Source organism: Colletotrichum siamense, assembly GCF_013390195.1.
Source record: "Colletotrichum siamense strain Cg363 chromosome Unknown KSG_Cg363_contig10, whole genome shotgun sequence".
In the NCBI taxonomy this organism is placed as follows: Eukaryota; Fungi; Ascomycota; class Sordariomycetes; order Glomerellales; family Glomerellaceae; genus Colletotrichum; species Colletotrichum siamense.
In genome coordinates this window covers 3,435,596-3,447,678 of record NW_023501023.1, presented here as the reverse complement: position 1 = coordinate 3,447,678, position 12,083 = coordinate 3,435,596, and the positions used below count along the sequence as shown (strand labels likewise).

General features: G+C 50.8%; 3 protein-coding genes across 3 annotated transcripts; 2 read left to right on the top strand and 1 right to left on the bottom strand.

The window, feature by feature from the left end:
* Positions 1-491: 491 nt before the first annotated feature.
* Positions 492-1,549, top strand: CGCS363_v014828 (AB hydrolase superfamily protein; the record flags this gene model as incomplete). The annotated part of the gene is made up of 2 exons (XM_036646677.1): positions 492-886; positions 937-1,549. 2 exons carry the CDS (start codon positions 492-494, stop codon positions 1,547-1,549), a joined length of 1,008 nt encoding a protein of 335 aa, XP_036488240.1.
* A 283-nt stretch (positions 1,550-1,832) lies between these two features.
* On the bottom strand, positions 1,833-2,339 carry yjgF-0 (2-iminobutanoate/2-iminopropanoate deaminase; the record flags this gene model as incomplete). The annotated part of the gene is made up of 3 exons (XM_036646676.1): positions 1,833-1,899; positions 1,963-2,120; positions 2,175-2,339. The coding sequence occupies 3 exons, from the start codon at positions 2,337-2,339 to the stop codon at positions 1,833-1,835; spliced, it is 390 nt and encodes a 129-aa protein (XP_036488316.1).
* A 1,160-nt stretch (positions 2,340-3,499) lies between these two features.
* Positions 3,500-5,263, top strand: CGCS363_v014826 (putative transporter; the record flags this gene model as incomplete). Its single annotated transcript, XM_036646675.1, has 4 exons — positions 3,500-3,704; positions 3,764-4,146; positions 4,204-4,482; positions 4,550-5,263. The coding sequence occupies 4 exons, from the start codon at positions 3,500-3,502 to the stop codon at positions 5,261-5,263; spliced, it is 1,581 nt and encodes a 526-aa protein (XP_036488249.1).
* Between the last annotated feature and the right edge of the window lie 6,820 nt (positions 5,264-12,083).

Below are 12,083 nucleotides of genomic sequence, written 5' to 3'. Positions count from 1 at the left end.
CGTAACACAAATTCTTTCAATTGCTCCCCCGCGTTCCCGTACATGAGAAGCGACCTCGGGAACCATTAAATGTCCGAACATATCGTATCGACAAGCACTGAATGCGGGGTTGGCTGTGTGACCGAACCTAATCCCTGCAATGATGCAACCACGCATACCGCATCATTTCCAGCACCCTCCCTCTCCTCCCAGATAACGCTTCAACTGTCGAGGGGCCCTTCACTGATGATTACGTGGGGGCGAGAGTTCGTCTCCGATTGGGGGTCATTGTTGCGCTCGGGCAACGTTATCGGCCAACTGGGGCATCCGTTTACCGGAGGCCTGGATCATCGGCTGCCGTGCCCGTCTGCAGCCGGCAACATCACCACATCTTCGTCATATAGAAGGAAAAAAGGGCTGTGATTCTGCGAGATACACACCCTCAAGCTCGACTAAGCAACCCAACCAGTACCCCCTGCCTCTCCCATACCTCAACTTCTTCCAACCCCATCATGCCTGAACCGCCGTACCCCCTGCACCCGTCGGTCCTCGACCGCATCAACCCGGAGTACAAGGACTTTTACAACAAATTTGTCTTTGACAAGCAGGTCGTGCATCACCAGCCCATCTCGGCGTCAAGGGCTAGCGGTACTCTTATCCCCGGTGCCGGACCGAAGCTCGAGGTCGCGAGCTCCCAGGACTTTCACATCCCACGCAAAGAGACGACCGGGCCCGATATCCTGGTTCGTGCGTTCACGCCTTTGGGCGAAAAGCCTGAGAAGGGATGGCCGCTGTGTATCTGGTTTCATGGAGGCGGGTGGGTGTTGGGAAACATTGACACAGAGAATGTCATCGCTACGAACTTGACCAACCGGGCGAAGTGTGTTACAATCTGCGTGGACTACCGGTAAGCTACCTCAAGCCTCTGACATATGAGTTGTAACTGAGAACGTCCAGACTGGCCCCAGAAGACCCCTTCCCCGCCGCAGTCGACGACTGCTGGGAATCCCTCCTCTGGGCCATCTCCGCCGGCGCCTCCAAACTCAGCCTCGACACCTCCCGCATCGCGCTCAGCGGCTCCTCCGCCGGCGGCAACCTCACCACCGTCCTGTGCCAGCGGGCCGTCACGCGCAGCGACATCCCCAAGATCGCAGTCCAGCTGCTCTCGGTCCCCGTCGCCGACAACACCGCCCTCGTTGAGTCTTCCGTGCCGGAGCACGCGTCGTGGCGCGAGAACGAGTTCACGCCCGCGCTGCCGGCCGAGAAGATGCTGTGGTACCGCTACCACTACCTGCCGCGGCGCGAGGACTGGGCGCACCCGGAGGCGAGCCCGTTGCTGTGGGAAGGTGACTGGGCGAAGCTGCCGCCGGCGAGTATTGTGGTGGGCGAGCTTGATGTGTTGAGGAGCGAGGGCGAGGCGCTGGGGAAGAAGTTGGTGGACGCGGGTGTTGCGGTGGATTTGCATGTTATGAAGGGGCAGCCGCATCCGTTCATTGCGATGGACGAGGCGTTAGAGGATGGGAGGAGGGCCATTACGCTGTTTGTGGAGAAGTTGATTGAGTTACTATAAACTTGAGGGAATTGGGATATACCGCTCTGGAGTATCCATGATAATACAGCTCAATCAAAGATTCCAATGTTCACTTGCTCCCGGAATACTCTGATCAGAACGTCGGGAGACGTTCATAAAGCCTTTTGATGGATTCACTGAGCGCATCTTCAGCGTAATGGGTTCTTGAAACCACAGTCGGCTGTGGAAGTCTTCACTGAAAGATTCGCCGACAATTTGAGAGATCGGCATTTTTGAACTTTTACATTTATTACTAGATCTATTTTTCAGCTCGCCAACCAGCTTACAACACAGCGATGCACTCAATCTCAACGTCAACGTTGAGAGGCAGAGTCTTGACTGCCACGCAACTACACGCAACTCATCAGCAAACTTTGAAATCTCAATCAGAAACCAATCAGCAAGTAACTCACGTTCTAGAAGGCTTAATATCGCCCCAGTAAGTGCAGTAAACCTCGTTCATGGCCGCAAAGTCGTCCATGTTGGCCAGGAAGACGTTGACCTTGACAACCTTGTCAATGGTGGTACCGGCACCCTCCAGGATCGCCGTAAGGTTCTTGATGCATTGGTGCTGCAACCGCAGATTAGCTACATCCGACGTCCGTTGGGGGTTTCATGCACGTACGGTGTGAGCCTGGATGTCACCGTCAATGATCTTCATGGACACAGGGTCCATGGGCACGGCGCCGGAGCAGAAGACCATGCCATTGGCGATGATTGCCTGGCTGTAGATGCCCGGCAGGGGCTTGGGAGCCTTATCGGTGAGGACGGGGGTCTTGGTAGAGGACATTTTTGTTGGCTGTTGGTGGGAGAATGGTGTGCTAGGTTAGGCAAGGGTTGTTGATGCAGGTAACAGTTACTTGGGAGGTTGTGTTGGTTGTTTGACTGTAGTAGTTAAAGGCCTCTCTTGAGAAACTCTGATTCTACATCAAACGCATGCTGCCCGCCGAACTGGCCCAGCAGCATGTCCGTTGTCGGAATCGGAGCACTGCCCGCGGAGAGTTGAGGTATGATCGTCCTATCAACCCAATTCCCCGCACGGGACTTGCATGATAGATGGTTCCCCCCTTATCTCTTCTCGATATCTGTTGGCTGTGGATCTTTTCGTATGTATGACACGAACCCCTAACCAACCTCCAAAAGTAACGTTAAATGAAGGACTGCTACCGACAAGAACGGTTTCTGGGTCCATAAGCTTGTCATTCGCGACCCCCACGGAACGGCCCCTCTTTAGTCGGCCCTCATCGGTTCCTAATGCCGGTCTGATAAAGCTTCACTAGACTCCACCCGCACCGATACTACCGTTGCAGGTCAAGCTTGAAGTCACGAGGCGATTGGGGAAAATGCGGGGTGGTAGCTGACCTTGAGACTACATGCAGACTGCTCTCCCATCGTTGCATGGAGGGTTTCGCCAAAATCCTGGAAATGGATTCCATCCGTTTGGCCGTCCTGTACGTGGTCAGCATTCGCCCAGGTATGCGACCGTCACGGGGCGTCAATCCCAGCCAAGTACGCAACAGCCGGGACTGTATCTTGAGAGTTGAGACCAGGAAGAGAGCTTACTCTGCCGATCGACCTGGGGTTAAACCGAGCCTGTCCCATCAGGAACTAGATATCCCTGAAATGTTCCTTGGAGAAGGCCCACAGCTAGTATCACCCTTATCTTTAGCTGCCTCTGCGTACCCCAACATCACGCGCGAAAGCAGCCGAGGAGATCCTGCCCTGCGTATTAGCCGACCAGCGTGATAAGACATGCTCTGACGCTGAACTTGGGGAAGCGATAAGCACCCCAATTGAGTGTGACCCCAAATGTGACTTTATCTACGCAGGCATCCTGTCCTGTTTCGTCCGAACATGCTCCCTCCTTCATCGCACGACGCCCAAAGCGCGCGACAGACCGCTAACTTTGCCTCCTGAGCAATCCGTTACGAGACGACTCCGATTCTCACCATGGGCGACGAGGCGGACACCAAGATCACGCGGGCGGCCGACCGCGAGGGCTCGATCCGGGAGGGATCCACGGACGGGAACGAGGTTGGGAACGATGGCAAGATCGATGCCTACGGCGACGAGGTGCACGTGGTCGACCACGAGGCGGAGCGACGCTTGTGTCGCAAGCTGGACTTCCGGCTCATGCCTGTGCTTGCTATCATGTGTAAGACAGGCCCCAAGCGACCAGCACTTTGCTTGCGATCACTGACTTCATCCGCGCAGACCTGTTCAACGCCCTCGACAAGGGAAATATCGGAAACGCCGAGACCGACGGCATGAGCACCAACCTCGGCTTCAAAGATGGGCAGTACAACCTGATCGTCAGCATCTTCTTCGTGCCGTACGTCGTCGCCGCGCCCTTCGTCGCCTTCGTCGGCAAGAGGTTCGGCCCGGCGGTCATCCTCCCGATTCTTATGTTCACCTTCGGAAGCATGACGCTGCTCATGGCAGCTGTGCAGAACTTTGGTGGCGTCCTGGCATTGCGATGGATCTTGGGCATGAGCGAGAGCGGCTTCTTCCCACTGGTTATTTACTACCTGACGACGTTCTACCGCCGCGGTGAGCTTGCGAGACGACTTGCTATTTTCTATGCCGCGTCGAATATTGTAAGAGCCTTGCTCTCACCGAAACCTCCCCAGGATAGCGACTGACAAAGGTTTCAGGCCAATGCATTCTCGGGACTTCTTGCCTTTGGTGTCTTTCACATTAAGAGCACGAGCCTGTACCCCTGGCGCTGGCTGTTTATCGTGGAGGGAACCGCCAGCGTTCTCTTCTCAATCTTCGCTTTCTGGTATCTTCCGCGAAGCGCTGCAGAGGCTAAATTTCTCAACGCTGAAGAGAAGCAACTCGCTTTCCATCGCATCCGAGTCGACAGTTCTTCAGTTGTTGGTGAGAAGATGAGCATCAAGGAGAGTGCCAAGGTCTTCAAGCACCCTACTACAGTAAGCCTTCCCCGTATCATTTACATAAAATCAGTTTTGTGTTTTCTTGCTAACTACTTGATAACAGTTTGGCTTCCTGCTCATCGAAATCTGCCTCGGAGTTCCTCTCCAGAGTGTCAACCTCTTCATGCCCCAGATCATCCAGCGTCTGGGCTACAGCACCGTCAAGACCAATCTCTACACCGTCGCGCCGAACGTCACCGGAGCTTGCATGCTTCTCATCCTGGCTTTCCTCTCCGATTGGCGTCGCCTTCGCTTCCCATTCATCGCGCTGGGTTTCTCTCTAACCTTCATCGGGTTCATCATCTATGCCGCGATCGACGATGTTGAGAGGCAGATCAAGTTGGCTTACTATGCATGCTTCATGATGACGTGGGGAACTTCAGCCCCTAGTGTCCTATTGTCAACGTGGTACAATAACAACGTGGTGAACGAGAACCAGCGTACGTTATCCGTCAGCTCCTCCAACTATTCAGAAAATAACTCAGAGATACTAGGTGTGTTCTTGACTTCTATCGGCGTTCCGTTGGCGAACCTTATGGGTCTCGTGAGCAGCAACATCTTCCGCAAGCCCGACGCGCCAAAGTACGCACCTGCACTGATCACGACAGCTTCCTTTGGTGGAACCGGTATTCTTTGCGCCCTTTCCCTGGGTTGCTTCATGATTTGGGATAATAAGAGAAGGAACCGGGCCCAGGGTGTCAACCTCACCGCGAGTGATGTGCCGACGTCTAAGCTGAACGACGGACCCAAGAGCCCTGATTTTAGATGGTTCCTATAAGATTCGGGGATATGTATAGTCTCTGAGATGCTAGAAAGAACTGCGAAATGCCATCTTGCGATCTTTATCTCGGGTGATGAAAGCTAGAATGATGATTTTGCAGCCGGCTTCTGGCCAGTTATCAAAACCTGGGCAAAATAACTTACCTAGTTTTGTTGTGTAAAACATAAGTTAGCTGAAAAGTCTGTCATACAATTGATTCCCAAGTTGTTTGCCTGCAGACAGCCACGTCGCATTCGCCCCCGCATCACTGCGAACAAGCACCGGACCCGAATCCTGTCTCTTCCGAAAGTCTGCCAATATCTCACAAACATCATGGAACCCGTTTTCCTTGGCTAAATCAAAAGGCGTGGTCCCTCTGTGATCCACGGCGTCGACGTGCACACTTCCTGCTTCTAACAGAAGCCGTACGGCGCTCGCACGTCCGTTCTTTGCCGCAAGGTGCAGGGCGGTCTCATCCCAGGCGGGTTTCTGAGCCATAGCCAGAATAGCCTGTAAATCCACTGCGTCGTTTTGAAGTAAAAACTTAACGATCTCAACTTTGCCGCTCTCGGCTGTCACCATAAAAGACGTAATCCCGATCGAATCCTTCCGGTCGAAGCCAGCCTTCGCTTCTCGGATAAGCGTTGCTAGGGTTTCTACGTATGCTTCTTCAACTGCAATGAACAAAGGTGTCCTACCAATTGTATCACTTGCATTGGCATGCACCGTGCCTATTTTCAGCAAGGATTGGATGACTTCAGGCTCTTGGTTCCTTGCTGCAAGAAAAAGAGGGGTTCTCCGCTTGCTGTCTACGGAGTTGAAGTCAACCTTTCCCGAATTGAGCAAGACTTGGATGATTTTAAAGTGCCCTTCTTGTGCTGCGAGAGACAATGGAGTATCTGAAGGTGTTTTTCCTAAATTCGCATCAACTCCATCAGTCTTCAGCAGGGCGCGAACGACGTCTTCATATCCTCCGCACGACGCCAACGCGAGAGGCGTTCTTCCTGACGCGCACATGTGATTAACATTTGGTTTTCTGGGGCTTCTCAGCAGCAGATTGACAATCTCTGTATTGCCCGCTTCAGCTGCCAATGCGAGGGGGGTTTTGTTTGACGAGTCTTCTAAGTCGACTGCAATCGAAGGAACTTCGAGTAATAACTTGACGGCATCGGCTTCATCAAAACTCGCCGCAGCTGCCAAAGCAGTCATAGCATCATCTCCTCGCATGTTGATGTTAGGGATTCCCATTTCGAGAAAAACCTTCATGGTGTCAATACGCCCCATCATAGCTGCCGCTATGAAGGGTGTATCGCTATATTCTCCAAATAGTTCGTCCCATGCTATAAAGGGGAGGAATGGAATCGTCTGTATGATTCTGAAGGTTTTCGAAGGGGTTTCTGCCCAAAGATGACGCAAACGCTTGCATGAATTGACATTCGCCTTTCCTGTCAACAGTAGGCGTCTGACTATGGCTGCATGGCCATGTTCTGCTGCAACGTAAAGAGGTGTACCAAAAGAAGACATCGAGTCAACGACGATCCTGCCATTGTCTAGGAGAAGTTGAACAATGGCTTCGTGACCCTCTTTAGCTGCAAGCTCAAGAGGAGTTTGACCATAATCATCTCTTGAGTTGATGTCAATCCTTCCACCTGTAACGAGTTGCAAGATAGTAGTGCTGCTTTCAGTGTTGAGAAGCTCTCGGACAACTTTTGTGTGTCCGTTAGACGCGGCCCATGCCAGAGCTGAACGGCAGCGAGCATTCGTGACGTTCAATTGAACATTGTCCATCTGAACAAGCTTCCGCACAATTCTGTCGAGTCCAAAGTACGATGCCACAATAAGAGGCGTGAGACCAGAAGGGATGAGTTGCTTCCAAGGTCTCAAAAGCTTGTTGTACGCTTCAAGCCAAGCCAAGCATCCAATCCAAGCAGCATTGCAAAGGTCTAGAATATGCTCTTCAACCTTTGGATCTTTAGAAGGGTTTGAGCCTCTTATATGTCCCGTCCAGAACTCCACCGAATATGCCAAAAATCCGTCTTTGGCGCAGTCTTCTTCGCACTTGCAGTCTGCAGGGTAATGCAGATGAAGCGGAAAGTGAGAATTGGACTTCGCCTTGAAATGTAGATATTTTACGCACACGTCTGCCATAACACCATTTGATCTCAAAGGATCGCAGGATGCCTTCCAATCAAATTTCCCGGTATGGTTTTCAGATGATTGTGAGCGTTGTAGAAACTCTTTGGCCGTCTGGTGGATCAAGTAGACCTTCGAGTCGACAACAGTGACGAAAAGCCCGCACAACACTCTGATGGCGTCACGAGTTCTCGTCTCCGGCTCTGGCCTCCATGCTTGTGGCTCACACCCGCATGCGATGGCGAATGCCACAGCCATCTCCTGTAGAGATAGTGGCCTCTCAGCCCCGACGACAATGTGAAGCAAAGTCCTCGCCTTACAAAAGTCGGTGCTTCTGCGCAAAATTCTCTCATAGGCTTCGTCGACTGTTAGAGGAATATCTTCTACTATCTGTTGAATGGCAATCAAGGAAATCCCGAGACTTCTTTCAATCATGTCGCACACGAGGTAGGCCCAAAGATATGTTCGATTCGGCATGCTTGTGAGTTCGTCAGATAATCGTTGTGTTTCTTCTTCGCTTAGGCCGAATCTCTTGCCAAGGTGGTCGACCTTGCATTTAATGACGGCATTGATTTCCTTTGCAATCTTGGTGACTTCCTCCTCATCTTCTCCATGTAGACGAATAGTCGGCACGAGGCTCTCGATTTTCTGGAAGCTTCGCGACATTAGGCCATCCATGCGACTAGTTAGAAGAAACTTCAACCTTCCAGGCCGTGCGGGATTGCTGAAGAGAAGGGATATCGCATCAGCTATTTGGATTCTGCTGTGCTCCTCACACTCATCAAGAGCATCCAGAACGCAGGTGATCTCACCAGCAAGATGATGAAATGAAGCAGAGAGCAGCATGTCCCAAAGAGGCGAAAAAGAGTGGAAGAGCTTCGGGCCAGTTCTTTCGAAGTTGTCGAGCATCTTGTCGGAGATAAGGCACGGCTTGTTCGTGAAAAATTGATGGAGAATAGCACACATCGCGCCCGCGGCGCTTTTCTGGTCTTCAAAGTCATCTTTGAAAAAGAAGTAGCATACGGTCCGCGAGGAAGAGCTTCGAAGAACGTTGTCGACCAAGTGTCTTGCTAAGACTGATTTCCCACAACCAGGATCAGCAGAAACCCAAAGCAACCTTGAAGACCGTTCTGCATGCCAATCTTGAAAACGTCGGTGTCCGATGAACCACTCGCATGTCCCAGGTGCTCGCAATGAATTTCTGTCTTTGCTCGCCTCATAGAAGCAGATGTTTTCAAAAAGGCCCCGGAGGAGCTGATTCACTTTGGAGTCTCTGGTTTCTATTTACGATCAGTATCAGTTGATTTATCGGTGAAGCAAAGTTTGAAAATTGAACGAGATTGGATTTCTATCGAGACATGTGCCATTATCTTCGAAAGTCGTTCCAAACAGAGTTGGACATCTACACGACTACCACGGCCACCTACAGCTCTCAACAGCAACGTAGATGTGAACGAACTCATCTGAGCCCAACGGCCTCGTCTATATCTTGATTCTGACAATTGAACCCTCACATATCCCTTCCAATCTGAGATAATGCAGTACAGATAATGTTTTCCATACACAGATAGCCGCGCGATAAGATGCTTGGTTTACTGACCTGGAGAATATCCATTATAGGTTATTTGCGGATTTCCTTGCACCATAGGCCCGTTCCCGTGGTTGTTCCAAGTGGTAAAACTGTTGCTGTAGTCGATGTGGTCGTTCTGAGGGCCATTGCCGCTATGGTTGATAGTCACTGAGTCGCCTCGCCCCGAGATCTCATCTGGAGCGGAAGGCTCAACATGTTTGAGTCCATCCACCGCCAGTTTCAATTCTTGAAGCTGATGGGCTGTCGCAAGCTTCATCGTCTTGTCGCTCGCCAGGAACTGGACGTTTTCGACGATCTTTTTCATCAAATCTTCGACGCGAGCCTTCTTGCCCTTGCACTTGACCATCTGGACGTATTTGTTCTGGTCCCATCCCGAGTCCCCATTCGCGAGCTTTACCAGAATGTCATTGAGTACCTCGGCCTCTCTCTTGCATGCTGTGATAACTGGCGTGATTGCGTCGATCGTTCCTCCCGGTGCTTGTCCGGCATTGGCTTTCGCGTGCTCCAGTATTTGCAACACGAGTGGGATTCGCTGAGAGACTTCCCCGAAAGCTTTTGAAAGTCCGGCTATGTCTTTGATCGTGTCATATGCCTTGTTCGCAGCCTCAAGAAGGCCTATGACACCGGCAATGAGGCCGATCACAGCTTCGACGCCAGACATCTTGGGGTGTGATGGACCGGTTTTGGGGACAAGCGAAGTTACAAGGGAGTTCCTGGTGTTCAAAATATGTTAGAGGTCCGTCTGAATATTAGAAATGTGGATGGGCAATGAGCGTACGTATAAAGCCAAGGGTTCTTGCCAAAGAAACTCTGAGACCAAGCCGATGAGGAAAGTTATTGTTGAGCAATGATGCGAGAAAGTTTCGACTGGGAATTGTTCGAAATAAAACAAGATCAATCCTTCTAATGGATGCCCTAGTCTGATTTGTGTCATAGCATGTTTTCGCCAGACGCCGGGTTTTTCTTTACATATTACCATAGCAATTCATTTTCTCACGTCTCGGCCGCTGGTGGCTTATTTTCAAACAAGCTGAGGTTGGCTACGGCGAAATTTAGGTAGGTTGTGGCGTGGAGCTGAAAGCCCAGCGCTGGCCATTTTCTCCGGAATGGGCAATATGGGAAGTCCCGGCTTACAATAAGCGTTCGACGGTTCCAATCTGCCTACTAATCGAGGCTGAAATAAAGGTTCGTTCTCGTTAGAAAAGCTTTTGAGTAAAAGTTTCCTGGAGAAAGGGGTCGTTCCATACAGAAAACAGCTGGCAACTGCCAAATTCATCCTCCCATAGCGACTGCATTCTTTTTGTTGACCAAGTATCGTCAGGGGAGAGAAGAACAGCGTAGCCTGGGCAGCAATACGACCACGTTTCAAGTTTTCAACAGCTCGTTACATATCACTACCTGTCCACATTTTTAGGGGAAGCAGATTCTAATGACCAAGCCCCTATTTTCATGTTCTTTGTGCTTCAAGTATTGCACTTAAGCGAGCTTGCTCTTGTTGCAATCTGTTAGCATCATTGTCGCTACATGATCTAACCTCATCCCATATAATAGCTTCCCAGATTGGTGGAGGTCCTCAGTCAGCATTCTTGAACGTTCGATAAATTAACCGATCAACTGGGAGTCTGAGATTTTTCATAAGTTGTTTACTGCCTTGGCGGATGACAATTGTCAACGAGGGCGACGACAACAGCAACAACAACAACAGCGGCAGGGGCAATATCGTGGGGTCCAACTTTGGGCTAATCTTTTGGAAAAGCCATAATGGAAATGAGATGCAGCTTACACGAAAAGGCTTGTGCTCGGTTTGTTGGAAGTATCCGCCAGCAAGACTCTGCCATGAAGAAAGAACTTTGAATCTTAATTTCTTTCTTCCTCATTGTAGCTTCATTTCATCTTGTAGTAAAGATGGACCATCTACTTTTTACGTCCCCAGACACTAGAATAAGTCCACCTGCCGTATCTACCAAGATACCCAAGTTTCTCGTTAGAATCTCTTTTGGTACATGCCAGCTTTTGATACAAAGTTGGGGACAGATCGCATTCGTTGAATTGCAAATAACCACGTCCCTCCTCAGGATCACTCTTAGGTGACAGATACCGAGCAATAAAGCGTTTTAGAGGATGAAGGTACCAAGGTTTCCATAAGGCAGAAACCAGAGTGAAAGGTCGCATGCGCACCCTCCCACTCTTAATGTCCATGAGATATTCGTCGCTGATGTGCGTAAAAAAGTCAAGTCCAGGGATCCCGTATTCAGCTATTTCATTCGGACTCAATCCCGTGGACTTTGAAACCAGGTCGTTGTGAATGTTCCGTACATGATGGAAGGAAAGACCATCGAGGACATCTTCGTCTTCAATGAAGATCAACTTGAAGCTCCACCCCAGGCGTGCGTGGCGTGACAGCGATTCTTTGTACGATTCCCAAAGCTCATGATGTCCGTAGGAGGTGCGATAAGCGATCATAAAGGCTTTGCCGGTCTGAATCCACCTTCTCAAGTCTTCTCCATGCTTGCTGCAGAATTGGGACACAGTGCATGTCGTTACAGAAGTGCCTCGGGTCGCTTTTGATTCTCTCTTAGTTGGCCCGCTGGAGGCGAACCTCTTGATGGTTGAGGGGTCAAGAAGTCGCTTGGGGGCAAAGACTGATTGACTGTTGGCAGGTCTTGCAAGAGAGGATGGAATAAGTGGTATCGATGCCAGCCATGCGCGTGGGAGCATGCTCCGCCCAATGGGGAGTTGAGAGGCGGAACGAAGCATGATGGTCTGATGAATTGGGTCGCTGGTGTAAAGATGGAAAGGTTTCAAGGTGATGCCATTGGGCTATGATGTGGTTTTAAATGCAATGAAGCCGGGGGTTCTGTAGCTGTTTGTTGAGGCTTGACCGAAGCTGTTGGCGCAAGAACTGCAAAATTAGACAGCGTCCGCAAACAAATCCCCTGCGCCAACTTGAAAGCAGAGTGGCTGTCATACTGCGGCATCCACTTCTTCCTCAACTTGCATTTCCCAAAAAGAGGAAATATTGCTACCTTCGTCTCACCGCACAAGCCTTGGACGAGTCCTTCAATGTGTACACCTTTTCTGGTCATCGAAACACGATCAAGTGCTCTGCTATTC